This window comes from Phaethon aethereus, assembly GCF_964289735.1.
Source record: "Phaethon aethereus genome assembly, chromosome: 9".
Classification (NCBI taxonomy): Eukaryota; Metazoa; Chordata; class Aves; order Phaethontiformes; family Phaethontidae; genus Phaethon; species Phaethon aethereus.
This window is the reverse complement of record NC_138585.1, coordinates 16,335,232-16,361,978: the sequence shown is the minus strand read 5'-3', so window position 1 is coordinate 16,361,978 and position 26,747 is coordinate 16,335,232. Positions and strand designations below refer to the sequence as shown.

The 26,747-nt window shown below is 51.5% G+C and overlaps 1 protein-coding gene across 1 annotated transcript in view; it reads right to left on the bottom strand.

Moving 5' to 3' along the window:
- Window positions 1-8,611: 8,611 nt before the first annotated feature.
- The window catches only part of P3H2 (prolyl 3-hydroxylase 2), a gene marked incomplete at its 3' end in the record, with an annotated part of 71,871 nt that continues 53,735 nt past the window's right edge, over window positions 8,612-26,747 (bottom strand). Inside the window, exons 2-15 of the mRNA XM_082003691.1 lie at window positions 23,179-23,325; window positions 22,071-22,260; window positions 19,153-19,284; window positions 17,829-17,971; window positions 16,283-16,372; window positions 15,756-15,796; window positions 15,164-15,258; window positions 13,022-13,149; window positions 12,346-12,441; window positions 12,104-12,254; window positions 11,449-11,566; window positions 10,888-10,963; window positions 9,715-9,855; window positions 8,612-8,704 (exon numbers count right to left, since the gene is read on the bottom strand). Coding sequence (XP_081859817.1) covers window positions 8,612-8,704; window positions 9,715-9,855; window positions 10,888-10,963; window positions 11,449-11,566; window positions 12,104-12,254; window positions 12,346-12,441; window positions 13,022-13,149; window positions 15,164-15,258; window positions 15,756-15,796; window positions 16,283-16,372; window positions 17,829-17,971; window positions 19,153-19,284; window positions 22,071-22,260; window positions 23,179-23,325 — 1,641 coding nt within the window. The remainder of the gene's footprint in view (window positions 8,705-9,714; window positions 9,856-10,887; window positions 10,964-11,448; window positions 11,567-12,103; window positions 12,255-12,345; window positions 12,442-13,021; window positions 13,150-15,163; window positions 15,259-15,755; window positions 15,797-16,282; window positions 16,373-17,828; window positions 17,972-19,152; window positions 19,285-22,070; window positions 22,261-23,178; window positions 23,326-26,747) is intronic.

Below are 26,747 nucleotides of genomic sequence, written 5' to 3'. Positions count from 1 at the left end.
CCCGCCAGGCGGGTGATGCTAGCAGCTCCAGCCAGCACGGTCGGTCCCAGCAGCCGAGCGGTGGGCAGGCATGCCGGCAGCTCTCGGCCGTGCAGACCCCGTGGCCAGGCTGCTTTCGGGGCACGGGCAGGGTGCGGGTCATGGCTGCTGGCTCAGTGCCGCAGCTCCCGGTGCAGATGTTCAAGCAAACAGGGAGGAACGCGCATGGTGCCAGCTGAGCAGGGCAGGGTGTGTGCTCATCAGCCGGGCTTTCTCACTCCCCGCAGCACCCGGGTTTGGTGCGAGTACGTTTACTTTCCCCGCAGCCTCTCCGGTGGCTCCAGAGAGGTGGGAAAGCCCAAGCTGCCAGGAAAGCCTGGTGGCAGCACCGTGAGCTTGTGGCTGGCCGGGTGGACCTGGCAATTTGCTGGGCGCAGGAGAGCGTGGCACATCAGTTGCTCATGGCTGAGCTTTTGGAAGATGCCTGTGAACATCCTTCTTTTCATAGCCATGAGTGAGATGGGAAAACCCTCTTGGGCTGCTTCGCTTGCAGAGGTGCTGCGGGGACTGGGTGAGTCGCCTGGGGAAGCACGGGGCACAGCCAGGCTCGGAGAAAGTCCATATATACTTTGTCCCTTCCCCAAGAGTCGCTGTCGGGGCCACGTTTTGATGTGGGAATGGTTATTCTGCAAGTAATTGCTCAGAGCACTTTATGGTGTCAACCGCACACAGCTCAGGGCTTTTGCTGGGGACCTTCAGTGACAAACCCCTTCCCTGCAGTTGTGTGAAATGAGGCCGGGCAGCGAGGCCGGGATTTTCAGTGATCAGTCCTGGACTCCAAGATGCTCACAGCCTGTCTCATCCTCTCCCAATGCCATGGGCTGCCCATATTAAAGGCTTCATTTTCCTTTGACCTGTTGCACCGAGCAAGGAAGGATGGGCTTGCACTAGAGCTGTTTCCAGTGTGTTTGAGCCAGAGGGGGAAATTAATAAAATGCTGTGTGAAGTGGCTGAGGGCTTTCCCACCTGGCCAGAGCGAGCTTGTCCCCCTGCACCCAGCTCCTCTGCTCGGAGGAGCTGGGTTGTGGCCCCGCTGCTGTAGGCAGGTAACTGTCACAGAGAAGATAGACGTGAAATTACTCAGCTCTTTCTGCCTCACCCAGGGCCAGAAGGGTTTTTTGAAAACAAAAATAAAGGGGAAAATTCAGTCTCCACCCATCCATCCAATTTGGCCGACAAATCAAATGAAACAATCTCGGAGCTGGCACCACAGGAGCGGTGAATGCCAGCTCCCAGCCTCTCACACGAGGTGTCGAAACGAAAGGAGATGAACAAACAACCCCCATGTGCCTGGGGGCAGCAAACTGGTTTTAAGATGCTGGTGGGTTGTTTTTTTCCTGTGTGGTGGTGGGAGCAGCCCCCTGCAACCTCCACGGCACCAGGAAGCTGCCCTCCACAACACTTAGCTGCCCGCCGTGGCACTTGGCCACCCATGGGCCATAGGCACATGTTGATGGGGCTCCACGAGAAGGGCTTCGTGCAGAAATGCACGTCACCACAGATGGTTTTCGTGGGCATCCTGGCGTGGGGCGATGCGGCCAGTGACTAACAACGTGGTGAAGGGGACGTGAGGCTCGGGCATCACCTCGGCTGTGCCCAGCCACTGCGGAGAGCCCTGCAGGGGTGAGCCTGGTGCCCAGGTGCCCCACAGCAGCTGGGGCCCCTGCCCTGGATAGGCACACTTGGCCCATGTGTGTCCAGTTACTGCGACTAATGTGAGACTTTTAAAATACATGGCTTTTTCTTCAGTGGTTTTCCAGCCAAAACTCCCCTACTAGAGCTATGTATACTCAGAGGTGGCTCTAGGTTTGCCATGAACAGACCTGTCACAGGCGTGACAGAGATACTTGCAAAATTTGCCAGGGGGTCCACATTCTTCTCTCTGTGAGGGCAATCATAAGAGAGTTTCTTCTGCACCTTTGCTACAGTCCTGTTAAAGCACCATAAGCAGTTGGGAGGTGCTTTGCTGGACATCCACACTTCTTTCCAGCTTCTGTCTCATTGCAGTCAAATTAACCAGTTTCATATCTTCCACTGGAGCTGCCCAAAACACATTGGTGGCAAGCAGTGGCCTCATTTCTCACCGACAAAGCAGGGACCAGCCTTTAGCCCAGCGCTTTCAGCCAGCGTCGGCTGCAGAAGCCCTGCAAGGAGGGGATGGCGATGCTGGGCTGTGCTGGGACATCAGCCACGCTCCTGGCACTGCAGGGAGCAGCCAGGCCAGTCCAATGCAATGTGTTTCCCCCAAACTTGGGAGCAAAGCCACCCTAAGGCCATTGCAAAAAAGCCATGTGTGATAAAAGGGGTGTTTTTTCCCGTGTTTTTCCTCATGTGCCGGAGAGGTCGGGCTCACATGCGAGGCAGCGCGGGAGCAGCTTATCGGCTCACCCCATCATGGCAGCAGACTGATGGTGCCGCTACCATCTCTGCTGTTAATCTCATTACAAATAAAGGAGGGGTAGAAGCTAAACTGAGCTCGTGTTAATTCCCCCTGCCCTGCCCTGCTCAACCTCAGGAAATACCTACTAGAACTGCCATTCTCGTTATCCAAACCACCCCTGGAAACGATCATTAGCTGACTTGCTCCTTTGCCAAGCATGTCCACTCGCCAGCCCGGCTCCGTTTGCCCACGGGGCCCTCACGCTGGCTGCTCCTGCCACGGCACGCACTGTGGTTGCCGGCATCCGCGCTCTCCTGCGCGGCCTCGCACGCTGCCCGCTGCAGCCCAGCCAGACCACGGCTGAACCCCGCTCCCCTGCGGCTCACCGGCTCTCTGCCTTGCCCCAGAAACAAGGTGAGGGTGGCCAGGCAGCTCTGCGAGTTGCCTGTTTTGTTTTCTCAAGTTCCTGTATTCTGCTGGACTTATTTTTGGCAGGGTTGGATGGTGGCCAGGGGGTTGGGACGTGTTGACATTTATGATTTGTTGGGGTTTTTTGTCATAACAGAAGTTTTGCTAAATGAGAAGGAAACAAACTCCGTGCCAGCTTTCACCATGTGTTTAAAACAAGATAAAAGTAATGCTGGGCTGGCTGTGGCATCCACTAGACCTGTGGAGACATCAGTTTGCTGGTGCGGTGTGTGCTCTGGGGACGAGTGACCCATGCACGCTATGCTGTGCTCTGGGAGGATATGGGGGGCCCTGCCATTCTCAGTGGCATCTATTGCATCCGTCCATGTGGGCCCCCCAAGCCCAAAATGAAGGCAGGGCTGTGCCTGGGGTGAACAATGGTGCAGGATCTGGCCTCACACACGGCTGCACTCCGTCAGTTCTGGGCTGCCGGTGCTGTCGCTGGCACCAAGGCACGTTATATGCTGGATTCGGGTGCCCACCCTGTAAATGGGTTGGTGGGAGGAGAAGCACACATGTATATGTGCCCATCCACACCTGGGGAAGAGCACAACGTCGTGGGACCCAGGCAGGGTCATATCCCAATGCACAGACAAGCAGCAGCACTTCCCGCAGGAAAAGGTGGCTCTTCTGGTGGGGTGTGGGCGTAGGAGCAGTTGCGGCGAAAAAAAAGACATACATACTGCTTTCCTTTTTTAATATAGTTCTTCCCCAAAGCAGGACTAGCCCATTTTTATCTCACTGCCAGCACTATTAGAGCCAGCTGTTTTGTTCTTTTTTCCCCCCAGGTTGGGCAAGGGTGTGGAGAGGAGGAAACAACCTTTTTTAATGACAGGTTTTCGTGGGAAGATGTTCAGCTGCCTGTGAGTGCTCAGCTTGGCTCTGCCCAGGCTTAACCAGGAGGGCTGAGCATTGCTCAGTGCAAACCCCATCTTCTTCCTCCATTCACATCTTTCCCCTGGCCAAATCTCTGCAGCTCGCAGGCAGCCAGCAGCTGTGATGCAAAGCTGGCAAACCAGTCCAGGCTCTGCTCCCACCCATGACCAGCAGCTGCCCCCGCGATGGGGAGACCCTTGTATGGGGACTGACCAGCCTTAGGTGCAGCAGCTGGCAGGGATGGCACCACCCGAATTGTCCCTCACCGGAGCAGAGACCGAGTGGCAGGGTGGGGAGATGGCAAGAAGGACACAGCTGCAGGGTGGGACGGAGGTGCAGCAGAAGAGGGTCTTCATCCAGGCTGGTTGCTTGCAGGGCTTGTTGCTGGATCTCCAAAGGTCATCAAAGCTGCTGTATTTTGGGCTGTCAGTCTAGCTCCTGGAAAATAAAGAGGACATACAAAAGGTCCAAATATACCATATTGTATAAGTTTATCATGCCCCAGCCTTCAATCAATGGAGGTTAGTCATTATTCAGTGGAGCTGCTGGAGACTGACTTGTCCATATGGCCATAAGCCTCCACAGCAATATTGGTGAGGTTGAGTTGCTTAAAATTAACACCACAAAGAAGTCTCACAGGCTAATGCCTTATGGGCATGCCCAGGTTTTATTAGACTCTGTAGCCACTGGACATGAAGAGCTTTAGGTGTTTCAGCCTTGACTGTGGATTCAGGGATTTGTAAATACCCGCAAGTCTTATTTTTAGGTGAGGTTTCAGGAGTGAGCTTTTGGTTTGAGGGAAACTTCCAGCAGCCACTTCCAGTAAGAAGGCATTTACAGCCCAAAGGGGCTCAGCCTCAGACTTTCTGCTGGCCCCCACTGGAGGTTCTTTGCTCATACAAGGTGTTTTCCATGCTCCTACCCTCTGGACAAGGCGCTGGGTGCCTTGCTGGGCCACTGTGACCCCTGCTAGCCACTGCTCCCCACACCTCTGTGCCCTTGCTGCCGTCAGCTCTGCTGCATTCCTGACTGCGAAGGGCAATGATTCATCTTCCCCTTAATGAAGGCATCCATTTCATCTTACTTTTTCCTGAAACATTACTGACTCCCTGTTGCTGAAGGCATGCCTGTGGCACAGACTGGGCTCCTCCAGCCCCCCAATCCCTAGCAGCAGCCTTGTGCAAGGGGTGACCAAACTTATCGTGGGCCCACTTGAATGTCAAAACAAAAACAAAGCTCCTTGCTAGTAAAAAGCTCCCCTGGCATTGAGTAACATCGTGCAGAGCTTCACTTCAGAGCAACAACCGCACCCAAGCACGCCACACACACACACACACAGCCGCTTCAGTTGTTGTTTTAAATACTTTTAAATTCTGTTACGTTTCCGTTACGAGTTTCCTTTTTTTTCTCGTTGAATGTCATAAATCAATCCTGCTCATCCCACCCTGCATATATTATTAGTATTAGGAGGGGCATGGCAGCGTTAACAAGGAACTAAGACACGGTTCAAGTATCTCCATCTCCAAACCGCTCCCATTGCCGGTGATAGAACTGGGGCACATATAACAAATGGCCAATGCGTAAGTAGGTTGTGATTCTCTTTGGTGGCCAACCTTGGCTACAGGAGCTCAGAGCGGACCCGGGAGCCGTGAGGCTTGTTCTAAAATGCACATCAGCTTTATTTGCAGTGGTGCACTGCCTCCCTGGAGAGCTGCTTCGTGCGGGGCTTTGGGAAGCAGCAATTGCCTGACTGGCAGGACAAGGGGGGAATAACCAACACGAGCCAATGTAGCAGGAAGCAGAACTGTTAGTGCAGCCGGTTGTCCCTGGGGCATATTTGACCAAGGAGGAGTGTATACATTTGGTTTTTGTTGTTAGCTTTCTTTTTCCAGGGATGCGGGTGCCCTGTGGGCAGTCTGGATGTGACCCTCGCAGCTCTGACAGATGCCAGGCTCCTACATCAAGTGTAAGAGTTGAAAATTTTGTTTCTCAGAGGCCAAGCCACCTTGGTGGCAACCCATCCCACTTGGATACAAAAGACACCCAAAAGCCTACATTGGTGCATGTCCCAAAGAGCTCTGTAACTTGCTCCAGTGTGCCAATGAACTTGACAATCAATCACCTCTGCTGTTGCGGCAGAAATACAAATCCACTTCTGAGCTATACTTGGCCAGAGCAGAGAGCTGGAAAAACAAACAAACAAACAAACAAACAGGAAAAGTGCCTTTGACTCACTGCATTCCTGCTTCCTGGCTTCAGCCTGGCACGGACCACAGGCAGGTCTCGGCAGCAGAGTACCGTGATCAGCAGCATGGCCCAGGCAGCCCAGAGTCTTTCCCCTTCTTGGAGATTTGGGGTTCGTGCTTGCAACTAGGTCCAGAAATGTTGCATCCTTCTGAGGCTGCTCCACCATTCTCCACCAAAGCTGTTGTTTCACCAGGAGCCAGCTCCCTGCTTCACTCCCCAGCCTGCTGCACACCCCAGCACTGCACAGGGACTGCGACACCCTCCTCCTGCTCTCCAGATGGCCTGAAGTGTGCCAATGGTACGTAAATTACTAGGCAGCTGGATGCAGAGCAAAGGAGATGTGCAGGCAGGCAAATGCACACACACAACTTCTTTGCTGAATTCAGTCCACACCAGTGTCTCTCCTGCTCCTCCAGCACGGGGGATGTGTGCATATGCTCTAGGGACTGGGGCAGGAAAGCCCAAAGGGAGACACACTGTCGTGAGAGAAACCACATACCCTCAGTCTCCCCTGCTAAATATTTGTCGAAAGAAAGACAAAGACAGGCCCAGATGTTGTGTTTAGTTTATTTATTTCCCCTGTATTTAGACACAGCTCTGGCTAACCACCACAGCAGCAAACAAACCACGACCTGCGACGTGTGTCCCCCGCCGCCTCCCCACAGCAGGACCAGCTGGGGGGATCCCTGCAGCCCCCGGAGGGCAGGGGCTGCACCGAGCTGCTGGGGGGGCAGCTCTGCAGCGCTCGGGCAGATGTGGTTGTCGGGGGGGGTGGCAGCGCAAACACACGCTGAAGGTGCAGCGTGTAGGAGCCAAGCCTCGGATGCAATGAAACTTTTCAACAGTCTGTGAGGAAGGGAGATGATAAGCTCCAAGAAACAAGCTACAGTAGTGGCTCAGAAACACTCAGAGCTTTCTCCCCTGCAGATTCCATGATGGAGGAGGTGCAGCAAGTGACCCTTCCATCATCTTCTAGGCAGTTATGGTGTCCCCTTCACAGTTGGGGCATTTGTTTTTCCAGATGCGCTGACTTCCCCTTTATCTTGCCCAGGAGCGGCTTTTGAGGAGGTCTCTAACAGAAGGACCATCTTTGTCTACAGCCTTTGCAGCCAGGGACTGGATGAGTAGAGGGTACTGCTGATCCTGGGAGATTTGGATAGGCACAAGGTGCACGGATAAAGAGAACAGACAATTCCCTATTGCATTTGGAAATGCCAAAGCTGGCAGAGGGGAGCAGAAAGGGACTGAGAAAGCGCCAATGCAAGCAGGGAGCTGAGCAAAGTTGCTCAGGGATGTAAACTCCAGCCAAAATCCCTGCAGTGCTTTCTGGAGAGACAGCAGCCTTGCAGTAAATTCAACAGTAAAGATTGCTGCAACCTACCTTTTAGGAACTGCTTTCTAGCAGCAGAAGCAGCTGTTGGGTCAAAATAAAAGCTGTCCCTATGTCTGGGACATGGGCAGTTCTGTGACTTCAGTGTTCGTCCTGACTGAGGTAGGGGCTGCTCTGATCCCACACACAGGACTTAATTTAATGGTGGGAGAGGGATTATTTTCTAGCTTAGCAGCAGTTAATGGCATAGTAAATCTCTTGTGATAAGCAGCATGTGCTTTCACTGCAACACCCTCACACTGGGACAGAAATACTCTGAGGAAATAGATACTACTACACCACGAACATCTGCTGCTCCTGCACTGTCAAGGATGGGAGGACGCAGCCAGGTCCTCCAAAGCTGCACCATGATCACCCAACACCATGGCCCTGTAACACCTCTAAGCCTTTCAGCTGCTTTCCAGCATGGACCTGTAAATGATGACCTCTAACCTTGGGTTTTACCAGCAGCAGCACTGGGCTGGAAGCTCAAAGCATGTAGTGTGAAGCAAATTTCTTTCATGCATCCCAGGCCATTATCAAGAGCAGCAAGAGACTGAACATGAGTGCCAGACCCTGTTTCACTGGAGTCAGCTGCAAATCAAACCCCTTCTTGCCTTGGGGGGTTTGATGCCCCTCATGCCCCTGCTCAGCAGGTGATTTCTGGAAGCTCTGCTCAGAATTAATGCCCAAACACCAGCTTTGCATGGCTACAGAGATATGCATTTTGCTAGAACCTGGGTTTTGCTTTGTTTTTTTCCCTAAAAAGCGTATTTCAAATGGTAAAGGGTTCCAAGATGGGAAAAAAAAACTTGTGCTCCCGTTTCCCCCAGGGCAGCACTGCCTGGGTCTTCAGCCAGCAGGGGCAGGAAGACTGGTCTGTTATCACACTTGAGACATTTCTCTAGCTGAGGCTAAAGAGAAGCAGCTATTTCTGGCTGAGGAAGAAAAAAAGGGGTTCTCCAAGGGGGTACAGTGGGCCTGAATAAGTCCTGAGAAGTGCTAGGGAAGGACAGGGAATCCCAGAGGCAGAGTCAGTCACAGCAGAAGATGCTGGCACAGAGATGAGGGGTCCCAGCAAGAACTGCGCTAAACACAGAAGAGGCACTCCTGAAACTCCACAATCATATTAACCTGTTAATTTATACAATGGCTCTGTACAAAAATAGAAGGGTTCTAATAAGATTAACAATATTAAATAAATATTTAATAGAAAAAGTCTTTGGCCTAGTTCATAGCTCATCCTTTGGGTTGATGTTCATTTCGCTGGGTCCTAGATGCTCCTGGTCCAACATCGCAATCACTTCATCTGCCTGGATTCGCTCCTGCAAGAGGGGAAGGGAAGAAGCTGTAACAGCAGAGCTCCAGTGCCTGCTCCCACTTATTCAGTGTGGCTCAGCCTGCTGGGAGGACCCACAGCAAGGAGGTCATCCAGGGACCAGCAGCATAGTTGAGAGGACAGGGGACAGCCGGGCACTTCAGCTGGGGATTTACTGGGCAAAATTAATTAAATCACTTTGCACCTCAATACCTAGTTCCCTCCTCCCTCCAGGGCCTGCAATGGTTGGGGCAGAGCTGACGTATTGCTGTTCCCTTATCACACTTCACTAGCAGCCACTGCCACAGCGTACCCTCCTCCTGTCCCCTCCACTTGACGTGGATTTCCAGCTCCCTGGGCAGGGCTGATCTCCCACCATACATTCACCAAGCACGGAGGAATTTCAGCTAGTGCCAAGAAGCAGAGAGACAGTAAAGTGCATGTCTGAAAATAAGGTTCCCCGAAACCTTGCAGCCCACGTGCTTCAACAAGGCAAAGGCACAAGGGTTTTGCTCTCTCTCTGTACTTAGCTTTGCTTAGAGGTTGCCTGTTGAAAGGCACCACAGCCCAGCTCTCCCAAGGCCCCCGGGTGCCCAGACCCGTGGACTTCAGGCTGCCGAGCTGCTTTTGAGGACCTGGCAGCAGCCGCACATCTCTGGCCTCCGAGCTGCAGATGGCCGTGGAGGACTTCCCCGCTCACCAGGTTGCTGCCACTAGGTGTCAGAAATGACCAGCTCTGTGCAGAGCCCTCCTGCAACCCGCTCAGCACCCCAGCCCCAGCCCCACATCCCGTGGTCCCAGGGTGATGGGTGCCCAGGAGCATGGCTGGCAAGGAAAACTGTTTGGTCCCATGGCCACTGGCACATGCCCCTGTGGTGCAGCAGGTGGGAACGCTGCTGCAGGGAGTGTGGTGGTGGGAAAACACATGTGCTGGGACTGGAGACTGAAGACAGTCCAGGTTCCTCCAGGATGCTGGGTACCCCCTAGCTCCCCTCACATCGTAATGGAGGGACTCACCAGTTCTCTGTAAAGCGGGTCCAAGGTGAACCAGAGAGCCACAGCACACCGCTGGCCTTTGGTAACCGCCTTCACCCCATGGGGGTTCTCGCCGCCCGATGAGAAGCTGATCATTCGCCCACACTTGGGCTTGATGGAGGCCTGTGGGAAAAAAAGCGACACCAGGGTGGCAAGGAGCAGCACAGCTGCCACTGGCCACGTTTGGGCTCATCATGGTCCAGAGCCTTGGATCTCACTTGGGCAACTCTCTGCAACACCCCAGTGTTGCTGCTCTGGACATGGCTGTAAAAATGTGTCGGGCGAATAGGGAGATACAAGGCTTGGTCCTGCTGCGCAGCCATCATGCAGAAGAAGATGGTGGCATGGAGTCCTTGCAAAGCCTGTAGGTGACCACCTACAGCAAAACAGGGTGACAGCATAGCTCCAGGGACGTTCAGGCTAACCTTGGCACGGTCTGTGAAATGCCTGTCTTCTCTCTGATGAGTCCACAACAGGTATCCTGCAGGACCTTCAGGGGCAAAAGTGCCAACCAAATCAACCCTCTGGCACTGGTCTTAGGTAGATGCAATCTACCCTCCAACATGTACTGGACTTCAGAGCTTCAGTATTGTGCCCAGATGCTCTGTCCAACCATGGAGTGGGTGCCCAGCCTCCCAAATGGCCCCGCTGCAGAGGTGGGGTCTTGTGCCTGAGACTCATCCCTCTCAGGGACTGATGTCCACCACCGTGACCTGCTCTGAGCCAGGCACTGCATATGCACAGAGGCTTTGCTTCATGTTTGGCCATGAGATGGGGTGGGAGCTCAGCAGTCCTCCAGGCAGGGACCAGTCTCAGCCATCCAAAAAGCAGAGAGACAGTAAAAGTGCACGTCTGAAAATAAGGTTCTCCTGAAACCTTGCAGCCCACCTGCTTCAACAAGGCAAAGGCACAAGGGTTTTGCTCTCTCTCTGTATTTAGTTTTGCTTGGAGGTTGCCTGTTGAAAGGCACCTGCAACATCTGCAAGTTTCCCGCTCAGCACAGCCTCTGGGCAGGGTACAGGAGGTCTGCACACCTCTGCCAGCAGGATTTTGTCTGGGCTTTTTGCAAGGCAGGAGCCACAGGCTGCCTAGGGAAGCCCAGAGCCCCAGCACAGGCTGCAGAGGAAGGGCGTTTGGTTCACAGCACCGACTTACCGTCACAGTTTTGGCATCCATCTCGGTGAAAATGAACTCGCCTCCTTCAAAATCTGCGTTCATGTACAGGAGGGCACTGGGGGAAGAAGCAGGAGACCCCTGTGAGGGGAGGGCTCGGGGCTGACTCCCACCTCCGGGGCAGGTCCTGCATTGCTCCATTGACACACGGGTGAGGGGGCTGCCGGGCAGGGGATGTCCTGCTGTGAGCCTAGTTTGGGCCACCCGAACTGCCCCCATTTTGGAGCCACCACTGAGAACCAACAGATCTCTCCTTGGCTAGGGAACATCTCTCAAAATGCCCCCTGGGTCCCACCAGCTCTCACCCTCCCGTTTTGCACTAAAAGCACCTGACACAGCCCTGTGGGCCATAGCTGGAATCTCCTGACTCTAGAATATCACAGAGCCATTACAGTTAAACTCTGACTTGAAGCTTAGCCACAATGCTTGCTACCACCAGAAACTACCTGCTGGATCTCACTGCTACCATGGCTGGGATGTGACAGCTTTAGGGCTTACAGCCTTGGGGAGGGTCCCCAGCAGCAGCCCCCCCTTCCCTCCTACCTGTAATCCCGGAAGGTGTAGGCAGGAGGCTCCTTCCAGCATTCGTTGGCCTCAGGGTCCAAGAGGCAGTTGTCAGCGTGGATGGGGTGGCTCAGGTCATTCCTCCTCTCCTGCTGGCCTAGGCAGGACCATGTGGAGGAAGGGGGAAGGAGAAGGGGTTGATGAGATGGAAATGCCATGCTCTGTGGGGTCCATCACAGTGGGAAGCCTGCCCTGACCCCACTCCAGGTGTTCACAGGTGAGAGGAGGAAAGGAAAGGCTGGGGAGAAAAGGCAACATCTGAGGACTGAGATCTGCACAGGTCTGCTTGTTCCTTACTGCGGGGAAGCGAGATGGAGAGCTGGCGGGGGGGTAGAAAGGAGAAGGGAACAGTGAAAGGAGGCAAGAGAAGAGGGAGGAGATAAGAGGATAGAGTTGAAGACATGAAAAACAAGAGACATCCCAGAAATGAGGAAAGCATCTTCAGGACAGCAGTGCCCACCCTTTGCTGTAGTGGAGACAGTGACTTTGCCCAGCCCTCAGCCACTGGTTTAAGCATCAGGCAAAACAGAGCTACTCTCAGACTTGGGTCCCTCATGCAAAAACCCCCTGTGGGGGGGCTGAACCCCTCCTGTCCTCCCAGCCCTGCCCCGCCACTGGCCCCCCAAGCCCTTACCGGTGAGGGCAGTGCGGCACACCAGGTGAGTGTAGGAGAAGTAGAGCGTGGAGTTCAGCATGAAGTAGGACTCAACAATCCTGCGAGCCTTCTCACTGATATCGTAGAAGAGCCGGGCACTCTTCAGCGGGACGCGGCCCTCATAGCCGTACTAGGCAAGAAGAAGGGGCAAGGGAGGGTCAGTGATGCACCCCGGCTAGGAGGGAGGGCATGGCAGAGGAGAAAGAGGGAAGGATATGTACCTTCAGGGCTTTGAGGACGGTAGCTCCTTCAAATCTCTCGTTCGGGGTGTGGGGGGAGGTTTTGCCCCTGTAACCATCTCCAGCCAACATGATACCCTGAAAGACATGAAGGCAGGGGAGGGTTGAACTCGTTCCCCAGGAGAGGGGGAGCTGCAATAGAAGCACCTGGCACCCTCTTCCCCAAATCCCCCAGGGTTACATTCACTGGGACAGGTGAATTGGGTGGGAAGGCATTGCAGCTCTCCGTGAGCACCGTCCATTCTGAGATGCTGGAAGACAGCCACCAACCTCCCAGCTGGGGATGTTCAGCACCCTCAGTCCCTTCCCAGGCTCAGCTGACAATGAATGAGAAGGCTCAGCCAGGCTTGTGGATGAGCATCCTTTGGGGTTATGTATAACATGCAGCAAAGAGCTATTTCTGCATGGGCTCTGTCTCGCAGCATGTTTAGAAGAATGGCCCGAGATGGAGCAGCAGCTCCTGTGCTGCAGTTATGGGTGTGTTACGGGGATAAGGGTCTGACTGCTCTCCATGGGCATCCTGGCACCAGCTGCAACACTCAGGAGTGAGGCATGAACCCGGAGCCTTCCAGGGGCTGATCACACATTCAGCTCTCACAGGCCAGATGCTGGGGAGAGCATCAGGCACTCAGCCCCCCGAGGGGCACTGCCCACTCACACTGGCCACCCTGTGAAGCTCTCGGCACTGCTCCTCCGAGATGACGTTATCCAGTAGTACTCGCTGGGTGCCGTTCAGCTGCTGCGAGTTGTACACAAACTTCACGTCGCTGTAGAGAAGCGGACCCCCTGATGGAAAGAGAGACACAAAACGACTCTGCTGAACAAGCCCTGGCCTTCTTGACATCTTGTACCGTGGCTGAGGGCCAGCTGAAGTCACCTGGGTACGCTGCCAGGGAAAGAGCTTCACAGCAGAGCGCGGAGTTCGGCCTCACATCAGCAACAAAAGAAATGCAACGAAAAGAAGCAATGGAAACACCCGGAGATGAAACCAATTTGCTGCAAGAGCATCAGCATTTTCCACCTTCTCGTAAGCTGCCTCGCAAATGCAGGGACCGCAGCCTAAAAACGCCAAAACCCAATGGGACACGATGAGAGACACGGACACCGGCTAACTCAGCTCTCCTGCCCAGCAGCCAATACCAATGGAGGCCGTACGTTTCCATTGCGTTTGCGCTGTGCGGATCTTGCTGGCTTGGCAGGCAAAGCCACACTCTGCAATTGTCATCAGTGGGTTTTTTGTCTTTTACACACATCGAAAACCTACTGCGGTGGTGGGCTTGCAGCAAGCATCGCTTGTTCCCCACCAAGAAGCGGGGCCGGGAGTGGGTGAGCTGGAGGACTCTGAGAACAGTTTCTTCTGCTCCTCCCAGGGAACTAGCGGGGGCTGCCCTGTGCCGTGAACACTGAGCCCTTGTCCCGCAGCGGCAGCACGCTCCCGGCTGCCTTCCTCGCCCCCACCACTTCTAAGCACCAGCAGAGAGACTTGTTTTCTGTGTGTATGCTCTGTGGAAAACACCCCAAAGAAACTGAGGAATTTCTTGGACTTTTTGAAGTGAAGGAATTGGCAGAAAGGAGGAAGGGGGGAAGGAGAGAGGTACAGAAGAGGAGTACAAAATTAAAATGGACTTTTCTTTTTCCTTTTTGGCTTTTTCTCTTCTTTTTCCAAGTGAAAGAGAGAAAGAAAAAAAGACAACAGAGAAAGAAAGCAGCTGCATGGACAAAAATCCCATTTTCTTTTTGAATGGCTTCAGTTTTCTTTGTAAACTTGAAAACATTCTGCAACTAAACCAGAATAAAAGCATAGAGAGAAGAAAAAACAGAGAAACATGTACTTTGAAATTACTTGGTTATAGAAGGCAAACAGGCCAACAAATATAAATCAACCAGCTCTTGGCTTAAGCAAGCTCTTCAGCATCTTCTTATGGTATTCACCTATTTTATGTATGGCTAGAGAAGGGGTACTGATACCCCAAATACAACACTGAGCAGCTGGAGACAACTTGGGCTGTGGAAAGCTGTGAAATTCCCCAGAAAGTGCAACTGCCCATTGCATTACAGGGAGGTTTAATTGCCTGCTGCTGTGAGCTGGCCCACTAGAGACACAAGACACCTCCTGGCTCCAGATCCCGTTGTTTTGCAGCGAGGAGCATGCTTTGGTATTTGGCTACAATATAGTTTTTCAAAATTGTTAGGGGGGCAATTTGGTCTTTAGTAGAAGATGTTATGGTATTTTCTGTGGTTGCTGAAAATGTGCTGAAATCAGTTGAGATGTCTGCCAACAGGCCTTTAAAACCAAGTGATTTGATGTAAGCCAAGACATGAAATCACAAGCCAGTCTGCGAACAGAAATGGCTGTTAATATAGTATGATCCAGCACACTTAGCAGAGCATCAGCACCAGAGCTGCCAAAACCTCATGCCTCCAGCATCATCCTTCTGTAGCCTGGACAACAGGGAACATTTTAATCTTAAAAGCACCTGGGGGAAAGACTACTGTTTGCTGGGTGCCACCTTCCCCACAGTGAGAAGGACTCAGCCTCCCAGCTCGACACCTCAGGGCTCTGCACTGAGCAGCTCAGCAGGTGGGAAAAGCAAGTCCAAGAATAGAGTAGTGCTGGTGGGACCCGCAGACCCAGAAATGCTGTGGCAACATCAAAGACTTCTCTGTCTCTTAAACAAAACTTCAACCCCCTCAGATAGGATTGGCCCTCATTGCTCAGTGGCCAGCCTTTGCAGTCTGCAGTCCCTAGCAAGGAAGAAAAAAACTTCTGATTTTGTTGAAACACCTTCATCAGACTTACCCTCCTTCAACTCTCGATCTGGTTTTGGCATGGGTTTCTTTGCCAGGGACAGACGGGGCCCATCTTCTGGTTCGCTGCTAATACTTGATGGGACACTGAGGAACAAGACGGAAGAGGAACATTGTGACTTTGGCCACAGGCCTCCAGTTCTGGGAATTGTGCTGTTTTGCACTCTTTGGAAACGAATACAAGAGAAAAATGGGCAAATTGGTACTTTCTACAAATGTCACAACCATACAAGTAGAAGCCTTCACCCTGTCCTGTGGCACACCATGTTTTTCTGGTAATGGGAACAATAGCTTTGACTAGCAAAGCACAGACACCACCAAGCCTGAACAGCATCACTTGCCTCATCAAACAAGTTCCCTCCAGACCATCGCTGGTTTTGAGGCACTCAGCTAAAATAAGGTGCTTGCGGGAATGTTTGTAACAGTAAAGGGCAAAGAGCCCTAAGTCAACCTTGATGGTGTGCTGGGGTGGATGGGCAGCACCCCCGAGTGGCAGGCTGGTACCCCATCATGGGCACATCCCTTTCACCCCACTGCAGGGACTGGTGAAGCCGTGGGTTCAGCTGGGGCGAGTGATGGCTCACCTGTGCTCATCCTGGCGGGCGCCATACCTGTTCCAGTAGTTCTGGGGGAAAAGAGAGAGGTTGTGCTTCTTAATTTAATGCTTCAGCCAAAGCCAGGATGCTACCTGCTCTGCCTCACAGCAGCCAGCCTCTCTAGTAGGGATCCATCCCACACAACTTTGGACAATTGCCTGGGATCTCCAAATTGAAAGTGTAACCCCAACCCAAATCGTATGGCGAGTACAGAAGGAGCCCGGCTTGCCCAGCCTTCTCTGTCCCGTCCACCCCACCACCTTGGCAGTGGCTGAGACGCAGACAGACACCATGGCAGGAGAGCTGGACTAGGCTGTGTCTGCTTCTCCTTCACCCTGGGAACGGCTGCCTTCCTTGCTTTGCCATCACCATTTTCCCATAGGGAAAAAACCAGGCCAAGACCCAGCTCCTGAGTCACCTACAGGGGACTCGCTTTATAGGAGAGGACAGTGGGGAAGCTGGTCCTATAGCTGTGAAGTCCTAATGGTCCTTGCCATAGCAGACCCAGGCATTACCGGCTCCGTGTAGGTGTATCCGAGGCCGGCCGCAGCCACCTGCAAGAGGTGAGACTCCAGCTTGTGGCGCCGCAGCAGCGTTTTTGCTTCCTGAAAAGAAGAGGAAAAGGGGAGTGGGTGCACATGTAGCTTTCACAACACACAGGCGATGCGCCTCTGCTCCAAGAGGGGTTTTCTTTTCATGCAACACTGCAGACTCCTACGGGGCAAGGGATGCTTAGGTCATGCCTCAGAGCAAGCCCGGACACAGGGCTGAGCTGCCCACCACATTACAGAAGGGGAAGTGTTCAGCAACTCATTCGGGAAGCCTGAATCCCCAGGATACATGTCCATAGCTGGCAGAGAGTGCTGAGCACCTTGGGAAGCCTCTAAATATAATAATAATAAAGAGGCTGGCCAGAGAAGCCCCAGCTGCAGAATGGCAGGCGGGCTCAGGCCGGCGGAGCAGGGACCCTGGCTGGGCTCTGCCTTGGCTTCCCATCTGCAACGTGGAGCCCGCAGCCTGGCAGTGGGTGGGCTGCAGCATCGCAGCCTGGGCGCACTCAGGGTGGTCAGTCGGGGACCACAAAGCACGGCCAGCTGGAAATCGTCCATCAGAGGGCTTTTTTTTGAATGAAATATTTGTAAATAAAACACTGGGTTTTCTCCTAGAAAATTACTTTGCAGAGGAAAAAAATAATTTTTTTTTTTTTTACAGAAAACTTCAAAACACTGGAAACAATGAAATGTTTTTGTCAACTTCAGGTTTTTTCCTAGATTCACTTTGTGAGGAGAAGGGACAATTGCTCTTGTTTTCTTTTTTATCATTTCCCTTTTCCTTTTTAGCGTTCTACCAAATTCACTTTGATTTTCCTGGAAATCAAGGAATTCCCAAGGCAATGGAAAACCCAATTCCTGCCCACCCTCTGCTTATGGCACAAGGGGAATGAGCCTCAGCAGGGCTGTGATGGGACGGGAGGAACTTCTCCTTGTCTGCATCGTGAGAAAGGCAGCCCCAGGGCCACAGATAAAGGCTGCCCGGACCAGAGAGGAAGCCGGTCCCATGGTTGTTTGACCCCAGACTAACCTTGTGACAGCAAAGCTGCTCCCCGCAGAACAGCCTAAGTGCTGAACTCCAAGTTCAGTGACTTGAGAGTAATGCTGACATCCCAGCCTCCCCTTGGGAAAATATTCCTCAGCCCGCTCTTAACGGAGGTTGCCCTCTGCTCAGGGCTTCATTGTGTTCCTCCTCTGCGTCTCCTCTGGAGCACTGAACGAGAGGGGGGTTTACGTCGCTGAGGCACTCGGTCAATGCCCTCCCTGCCCTGGCTTGGGCTTTGCTAAGCTAAAGTCCCCATTTAAAGAAGATCCTGCCCTCCAGATTCTCCCACACACCACTGACTCTGGATTTGCACCCTGACAATGAGCATCACCAGCTAGTCCAGCATCTCCACATCTATTTTCAAAGTGGTCCCACTATGGGAAAGCTGCCAAGCTGCTTTTATTTCCAGCTGATGCTTTTGTTAAAGCCTCCCATCAAGGGCTTTTAGGTGACGCTCTCTCTCACCTTTCTGGGTTTGATGGCGTCTGGATCCATTGTACCTTCTAAGAGGCCCTCGTAATATCCCGCGTTCTCCAAGACGTCTTCGTCGTCCGGGTGGAAGAGGAGGTAGGACTTGGCACACTCCAGGGCTTTTACGTAGTCACCGACTGGGAGGCAACACAACAGTTGTCAGGGGGGGCAGAGGGGGGCACAGCCCCGCCGGCGGTGCCGGGGGCTCACGCAGAGCACAGCGGGGCAGAGCCGAGGAGGAGAGCCTGCAGAGAGGGGAGGGCACAGCCTGAGCTCTCCATCAGCTGAAGCATGAGCACAGCACTTCACAAGGCTCTTCTTGTGCAACTTCGTCTTAACCGCTCCATTTCGCCAGCAGGGAAACTGAGGCACAGAGACACGACTTCTCCGCATCATGCACAGGTCGGACAGTACCCACATTGGAGCCAGCTGCATGGGCAGGTTGTGGATGCTGCTGGGCAGCAAACTGCCTCTTTTCTGTGCAGCATCTCTCAGGGCTCTGGGGGGGTTTACCCACCACGTTAAGCCTCTAATAAGGCAGAGGAGTAAAAAAGCTGTACACCACGCACGAAACGCTGTTGACTCCTCCAGCTTTCTTCCCATTGCATTGATGGATGAAGAAGCTTTAGGTTTGAGTAGCAATTTTGACTCTCTCACATTCTGCCTTTTTCAGGAAAGAGCTCTTAGCACAGCCTGAGATAGCAGAATTCTGCCTTGATTTTCTTCTGTGTAATGGAACGTAGTAAGATGCCATATAGGACCACACAGCTGGCAGTATTTTATAGCACTGCCAACTCCTGGTATTTTGCAGTGTTGCCAACTCCTGAAACTTTACTATGAATCTTAAAATATTTGGTAATTAGCAAAAATTGGCATCTTGGGCTAACCTTGTGCTAACTTGTACATCTGTTATATATCAACTTAGAAAATGTATCAATTGGTTCTGAAAATGTGAAACATATAAATCCCCAGAACTCTAATACCGAGGGCAAATGAAAGAACCCTAAAAAAGCATGATTTATTTAAAGAATAAAGATGTTTAAGCTAAAGGTTGGGCTTTTAAAACCTGACTGATGATTGAAAACACTTTTACAAAAATACTTAACTGTGAATTTCAGTCAACCTGAAAGGAAAAGGATTTTCAAAGAGACAATGTCCAATGTCTTTTGCATCCTGAGTCTTTCACACCATGCCACTGCATCACTGTAGCACAGACATCATGGGGAAATACCCCAATTTCCACATGAAGCAATTCAAACTTGTACAAAATGCAACAAAACTCAGCAAGTGCTATGAGGAACAGAAAGACAGCCTTTACCTCTGTAATAGGCAAACTGCAAGTAGTCATAATGGAGGGGAAGGAAATTTTCGATGGGCGAGATACGGCCCGAACGTGTGGCTAGTTCTCGGACACAGTCATGTTTGCAGGCCAGGACTTGCATGTAGTGATCTGCCAAGAAAAGAGGAAGACGGTCTGAACTGAGAAGGATGATGACGGTGCTGAGACCAAGACAGACAGAGAGTAAATCTCCCCAGCTGAAGGACACGCAATTCCTGCTGCTCTGGTCCAGCAGGCAACTGCGCACCTAGAGGAAGAGCTCAGGCTCCTTCCCGAAGCCAGTGGAGAGTTGCAGTCACATTTTTGCCCCCGCCTTGAGAAGTGCCTTTCTCCTTCCGTCAACTGTAGAGGGAGCTTGAGCATCTCTTTTGTGTGCTGGGAGCTGCTGCTTCTGCCCAGGAAAGCCAGAGGGGCACAGGGACGTGCAGGTGACAGGTAGCTCTTCAACCCCAAGAGCCAAACCAAAGGCAGACACCCACAAAGCAAGCGGAGATGTGAAGACATGTGCTGCCACATGAAAGCCATCTCCACACTCCCTTCCTTCAGCTCATCTTTAACCCTCTCCTTTCTGCAGCATGAAAGCTCCTGAGGGCATGGGGGGGTTTAGATAAGAGGGGTCGGTGCAGCTTCTCAAGCATGGCCAAGCAAGGCACCAGCACCATGAGTCTCAAAGGTCTAAGGTGCAAATATTGGCAGCAAAATCCCTGTGTTCACTGCTTCTCAAAGATGAGGTATCTCCCAGGGAAACGCCAGCACGTGGTAAACATCTGCCATTAGCAAGGTTTCTTAATTGGTGGGAGTCCACAATATAGGCGTTGTATCAGCTGTATAATCCTGAAGCCAATGCTGACATCTGATTCCAGTTTGGAGCCTTTGCTGCAATGTACTTACAAATCTACTTTGCTTGCTCTGTCTCTGTACACCATTAAAAACCTTAAGAAACAAACACAGACTTGGAAAAAAAACATATGCTCAGCAACCAAAGCATTTCTGAGAGCTGCCAAAAAAATAGCCTGAGGAATTTGCAATGAAATCAAGTGGAAACTCAAAACAGTCCCCATTTGCTCTGGGCAGGTTGTCTGAGTAGTTATCTGATTTACCATACACATCCAGGTATTACATTAAGGAAAGGAAGAAGGAAAAGGACATAAATAATTTTGTTGTAATTTAAACCTATTTAAGCATCCTAGATCTGGAATAATCCATCACGGAGAAGCACTGCTTTTTCTTGGTACTGTCAGGGTGCCCTAGAAGCAGGCTATATAGACTGGGATCAATTCACCGAAATGCATCTGTCCCTGGGGTGGAGAGATGAGAGTGTTTCAACCCCATGTAGCCGCACAGAAAACCAGCCTGGGACTGAAAAGAGAAAAAAGTTTTGAAGAAACTTAAACTCTCTTTTCTTGGTGTATTAGCGTTCCCACTCCCTGCTGAAACATCTGGGGCTGAGCGCCCCTGGTCCCGGGGCAAACACTGGAATATGCTGTCCCAGAACAAACGACTCAGTTCCCTATAGGAGAGCAGTTGCACTATGCAGATTATTTCCCTCCATGTGCCCTCACTTCCCTGTTTCTTTGGGTGCCTGAACAGCCCTGGGTTTGGCAGTTGTTATTCCCAGGCATATCTGGCCAAGCCAAGTCACCACGCTTGCAGAGACCATTTGGCTTGTTCTCACGCCGAGGTGACGTGCTGGGCTGAGGACCACCATACCATGACCACGTCTGCGCTCCACATGGTCCAGCACAGAAACAGCTTCTGTGCTTGCAGGGACTGCACTCAACTTGCACAGCACAGCAACAATTTAACAGAGACTAAAACCTGTTCTATGAGCAGCAGCTTTCAGTAAGAAGGAAGGTGGGTTGCCTTTGCCACTGAAGGCTGCTCTCTTGCAGGGCTTGATATGGCCGTTGGTGTCCTGGTCATGGCTTTAAAAGCAGGCATGATCAGCTGACAGTTACACTGGTACCCAGTCAGTGCTTACAACACTACTCATACTTTTTGCGTGGGTAAATAAACCCAGCAAAGGCAGCTTCCCATCCGGTATGTTGGTGGTTTCTCATCTTGGTCACTTCAATTCAATTTCCTGTCTTGACACAAACAGAATTATGCAAAAACAAAAAACAATCTGCATCTGAGTGAAGTATTTTCCACACAAGAAGCAAAACACCAGAGCTTGATGCAACTCCAAGACCATGAGCAGATAAATAAGATTTCTGTCACCAAACAAACCTTAATTTATTGCTCTTCTTTCCCTTATGACTAATTAAATGTAATCTCATTTCTAATGAGAATGAACCATTTTAATCCTCTCTGGCTCAGAGCCACACATGCAAATCTGAAGATTACATAGCAATATTCAATTCTCTCCAGAGATTTCAGTGAAGATCATAATTAGGTGGGCCTCTGCTAATGACAAATCCATCCCTTTGGATGGGGAGGAAACCTATGTTCTGAGCCTTTTTGGCAACTTTCCTGGCCGTCTGGAGTGTGTCCAAGAGGACTCTGCTGCTCTCTTCATATGCACTGAAAAAACAGAGAAAACAAACAGGGGCCAGCAATGTCCAGATACCAGTGAGACTCTGTACGGGGGAAAACCGAGGCAGTTTATGTTAAAGCACCTATACTTCCAGCTCTTACAGAAAGCTGCAAATGCTCCACACGTCTGCAAGTGCAATTCTTCAAGCCCAGCTTCTATTCAGGACCAAAATGAGATGTTCTAGTTCCCTGTCCTCTGTATTTGCATCTTCTGGCCTTACAAGTACCTCCTGCAGCATCACTCACCAGCAGCAGTGATGGAAGGGAAGACACTTCACCAAATCCAGCCAAAGGCCCAGAGTCAATAACTAAAATTATTGCAGGGCCAAGGGTAAGAACCCTAAAGATGCAAAAAATCTCACCTGCAATAGCTTCGTAGAGGCCAGCCTTATATTCCAGGTACTCATGTTCCTCAAATCTCTGCGGTCCCTCGCACATGATCTGGCAATCTTCATCCTCAGAGTAGTACCCTTTCAGTGCACGCTCCAAGAAGTCAATAGCCAGCTCATACTCCTCCTTCTCGTAGTGCCTTACCCCAGCACTGTAGTCCTCCTTCAAAGTAGGTAGGCAGAAGACAAGACTGTGAGTGGGCTACGCTGCTCGGAACACAGCATCCTGCCCTTGCCAACTGCAGGTGATTTTCAAAAGAAGGTACAAGCAGGCAGGGACAGAATGATCTCTCCTGGTACCTACGGGACGTAAGCAGTTGTACCAAACCATGTTTAAGTCCATCAATGGCGTTTTGGACCAGTGAAACCTCATAAACTTGCCTAAATGCTCTTCTGAACATCTCCGTACTTAGGGCATCCTCAGTGCCACTGTTGGATTACGCATTATGTGAAAAAACACTCCTTTTCTCTGTTTTAACCCTCTTAACACCGAATGCCAAGGGAAAAGACTGCACTTGACCCAGACAGATCTGTCTTAGAACCTCCGTTAATTAACACCAAATGGCCTCCTCCTTGTGTCTTGTGAAATCAGAAAGTTGGGGGTGGCCCTGGCATTTGTGTTGTCCTTTCATTTTGGGGAGGTGGAAAGAGCTCTCTCTCTTCTGCCTGCTACCCTGCACCCTCACCAGCACAGTCACTCATGTGCATGTACCCTGCCCTGGTGGGAGAACCGTGCTCAAAAGAAACACGTGAGCCAAGATCTGTCCGTCAGCGCCCATGGAGGCATCCATCAAAGGTGCCTGCTGGTGCGCGTTCACAGCCACGGATTTCCCCAGCATCCTCTGAAGACAGGGATTATGTTGGGGAAGTAGCCATCAAACAAACAGAGAGTGCCTTGAAAAAGCAGGAGCTGGCTTGCCTTAAAGGAGAGCGCTGAAAGTGAGAGTTTGTTTTGCTGTGTTGTAATACAGACCTTGGCAAGAATCTCCCCATTCATAGGTGATGCTCTCTTGACCACCTACATCTCTTTTCTCCAGACTGCCTGATATTTAACCCGGGTACCTCTTCAGCTCAGACTCACCATGTGCTGCTTGGCTTCCCAGTCAATCAAGCTGACCTTCCCTGCCGTGGTCTTGTAGTTCTCGATGTCCTGCTGTATCTCCATGTGCTCAGGGTTTGCCATGAAGAAGGTGTGAGCTGCATTTGCTGCCTCTTCCAGCTTGTTCAGCTGTAACAAGAGAAGAAAGACCAGCTGAGCTGGTGATGTGGGACAGTGAACACAGTTTATGCGGCACCCCGACACCTATACCTCTGACACCCTTTTGACACCACTGGGCTGGGCAGTGATGGGATAACCAAGGAAAACCGGAACACAGAAGCTAAGGAAAACAGCTGAAATCAGAGGAAAACCCAGTGCAAGGGAAAACAGAAGAGATGGAGTTCCCGAGAGCCAGACAAGTCACTTATGTCTGCAACGTGGTCTATCAGTGATGGGGTCCAGCCTCTTTTCCAGCTGCACGTCCTCTGACCTCAGCTACTCCAACCCCTGCAAAGTCCTGGGTGGAGAGATAAGAGATGGAGAGAGGAGGGGAAGGCAGCTGCTGAGACTGCTCTCTCTACAAGCCTTGGAAGCTGAGATATGTCCAGGCTGAGGGCTTCTGCTTGTAAATGGGGACTTGGGACCATTTATTAAGCTCAGCTCTGTATAGTTGGAAAAGGCCAGGCTCTGCTGATAGTGGCAGAGATATAAAGAGGAGTTTATCTTGGTATATCAAGTTACTTTGGATTTAGAGATTCAGAACCGAGACCAGACATTAGTTTCACGCTGGAGAAAGCCTCCCAAACAAGCAGAAATATTAGTGCTAAACACACCCACTGCAGCTGCCGGGGGCGCAGGGAGCAGGACAGATGTTCAGGTGAAACATCTGCATGACCTAGCAGGAGAGAGGTCACTTCCATGGCTAATGCACTTGCTCCTGAAAGAAAGCCAACACCACTGAGTACTAGGAAGGTGCAGAGTCAGGCCCCTGGCATGTGTCTGCAGGCTGAGCAGGCTCACCCAAGCTTGTTAGCCAGGACCAGGCTAATGCTAGCCCTGGCAAGGCTGTGTCCAAGTGCTCTCCTTGATAGCAAAACCCACACTGAGCCCCATGCCACTGCTGCTAGGCTCCTCCTGAGCCACTGGAGCCAGCACGCTCAAGCACTACACTGCTGTCATGGTATGGCAGCTCACCTGAAGAAGCCTGCACACCTACCCGCCAGCCAACCTGACTGGCAAAATAATGAGAACTGGAAAAGATACCTGCAGAGAAGCATGAGCTTCACTCCCCGTGACCCTATGCCTGGAGCAGGGAAGAGAGGCCATGTGAGGTGAGGCCATGGCTGCCCTCAAAACTCTGCTCATCCCCGGGAGAAAACAGCGGCTTCCTTGGGCTCCTTAACACTGGGTTAATACTTGCATGCACTTAATGAGCATCAGTTATAGCTTGCCTTTCAGCCAAGCCATGAGAAACACCCAAAACCTCTTTCAGTGAGCCCTCACGAACTGCCTAGTACTCCGCATTTCTCAGGGGCTCAGGGAGGGCATACAAGCACTCACCACCAGCCAGGCAAATAATAGCTAGTTTCACCTCTGACATACGATTATCTTCAGAGATGTGGCCGAACTGTCAATTGTCTGAGCAGCCACCTCGTCAGGAAGTTGCTTGTTACCCCAGTAAAAGTGTTTGCAACCACCTTTAAAATTAAAATACACATCCGATAACACACAAACTCCTGTTGAACCAAGTGGGATTGACGTCTGGGTGAAATCACAGGGCCTCCTCCTTGAGGGATGCCCCTGCATATGTATATCCTATGGCAATTTTGCGTGCATGGCTTGTGAAAGCTTTGTGGTGATACTAATAACTGATAACTGTTGCTTGAAGTGTATAAATATTTTCTGTGTGTTAACTGAGGCGTGCTAGCTTTGTGGGCCTAGAGCTAGCACCCAACTCTGTGCAGATTTGGAATAAAAGCAAATATCTCGGCTCTGTGGGTTTTTTCGGCTCTCTGCACACCGGGTGGAAGAACCCATACTTGGGACATCACTAAGGGAAAAAAGGTGAAGGATTTGCCCAGGCCACTGCAGCAACAGCATGGAAAAAAGTTCTTTTTTCTGTCAAAGGCTGCTCTGAGCAGGAATAGCTGGAGTGGGGCAAGAGCAACAGCTTCGATTCAGCAGGACAAGGTCAGTCGCCCTGGAAGAACTGAGCCCACACCAAATCACTTGGCAAATCTGTTCCTACTTGGAAAGCGGAGCTGTCTGCCAGCATTAATAAAATACTCCAGTTTAATTGGCACAATGATGCCTCTTTTCCTACTGCACGTAAAGCTTGGCAAGACTCAGGAAAATAAAAGGTGAAGACATGCATTATTTTTGCAACGTAACCTTCTCTAATGGTCTGGAGGGAGCGTGTTTTGGCTGCCAAAGAAGCAGCCAGTGCCCTTTGCGTGTCCACTCTCAAACACGCCTTCCAAGTGGCAAATATTAAAAAACCACTGTAACAGGTTTCCTTTGGCTTTTCCTCAAAACAAGGTGGAATTACAAAGTGCAGCAAGCTGCTGAAAACAATTTTTGCCTTCAAAAAAGTAGATAGATAGATAGATAGATAGATAGATAGATAGATAGATAGACAGACAGACAGATGATGGTGACTGGGAGCCCAGGTTAAAGGCCATGGAAGTGGAGAAGATGCGGAGCACAGCAGGACATGCACCGAGTCTCCTGGCACGCAGCAAATCCCCCAGAGAAGCGCCCAGCACTTTCATCGGGGCTGTTCAGATGAGGATGAGCACAAACACAGTCTGCAGAGCAAACAGGGGGGCTACGGTGAGTCAAACTGGTGGCAACTGGAGACACCACGGCTGCTGGAAAGCACTGGCTGAGCTTGTCAGGGATGCCTGGGTGATTCTGATAGACAGACACTGAATGGGAGCAGACACCCAAATCTACCAAGGGATTTGTGAAACTGGCACTTTTATATCAGACGAGCCTTCCAGACACACTCTCACATTGCTTGCTGGGGCATGACGACATTTTGAAAGCAGGTGCCCAGATGCTTTAAGACCTCTTTGAGGAAAAACCCAGCCATCGCTGCGGGGCCAGACCCACGCCAGGCGGGCGCTCTCCTAAACCGCGCCCGCTGCTCCGCTGCTCCAGCACGGCCAAAATTGCTTGTCTGGCTCCCGGAAAGGCCAGGGCAGAGCTGGCCAAAGCAGCACGCGTGAATACCTCCGAAAGGAAGATGAAAGCTCCGGTCAGACGGCATCTCAGTCCGCTCCCCAGATCTGCCCTTTGAACACCAAAGCACCGCTGTGCTGCAATGCCCACAGAAACACAAAAAAAATTTGCCTTGTGTAAACTTCAGAAATGTTTCAGGATTACCTCTGTGCTGACAACATATGCAGCCAGCTTTTACTGCAAAAACAAGCTCTATTCCAGTCCTTCGCTTGGAGTTTTCCTAAGGACACCACTCTCCAGCATAACCCCTTGGCTTCCCAATGGTGAGCAAAAAGACCGTACGAATTTTTTATCCAGGACAGCACAAAAAAAAACCCCAAACCCCTTCAGTGTAGAAACAATTTCTTTTAAAGAAGAGACATTCCCAT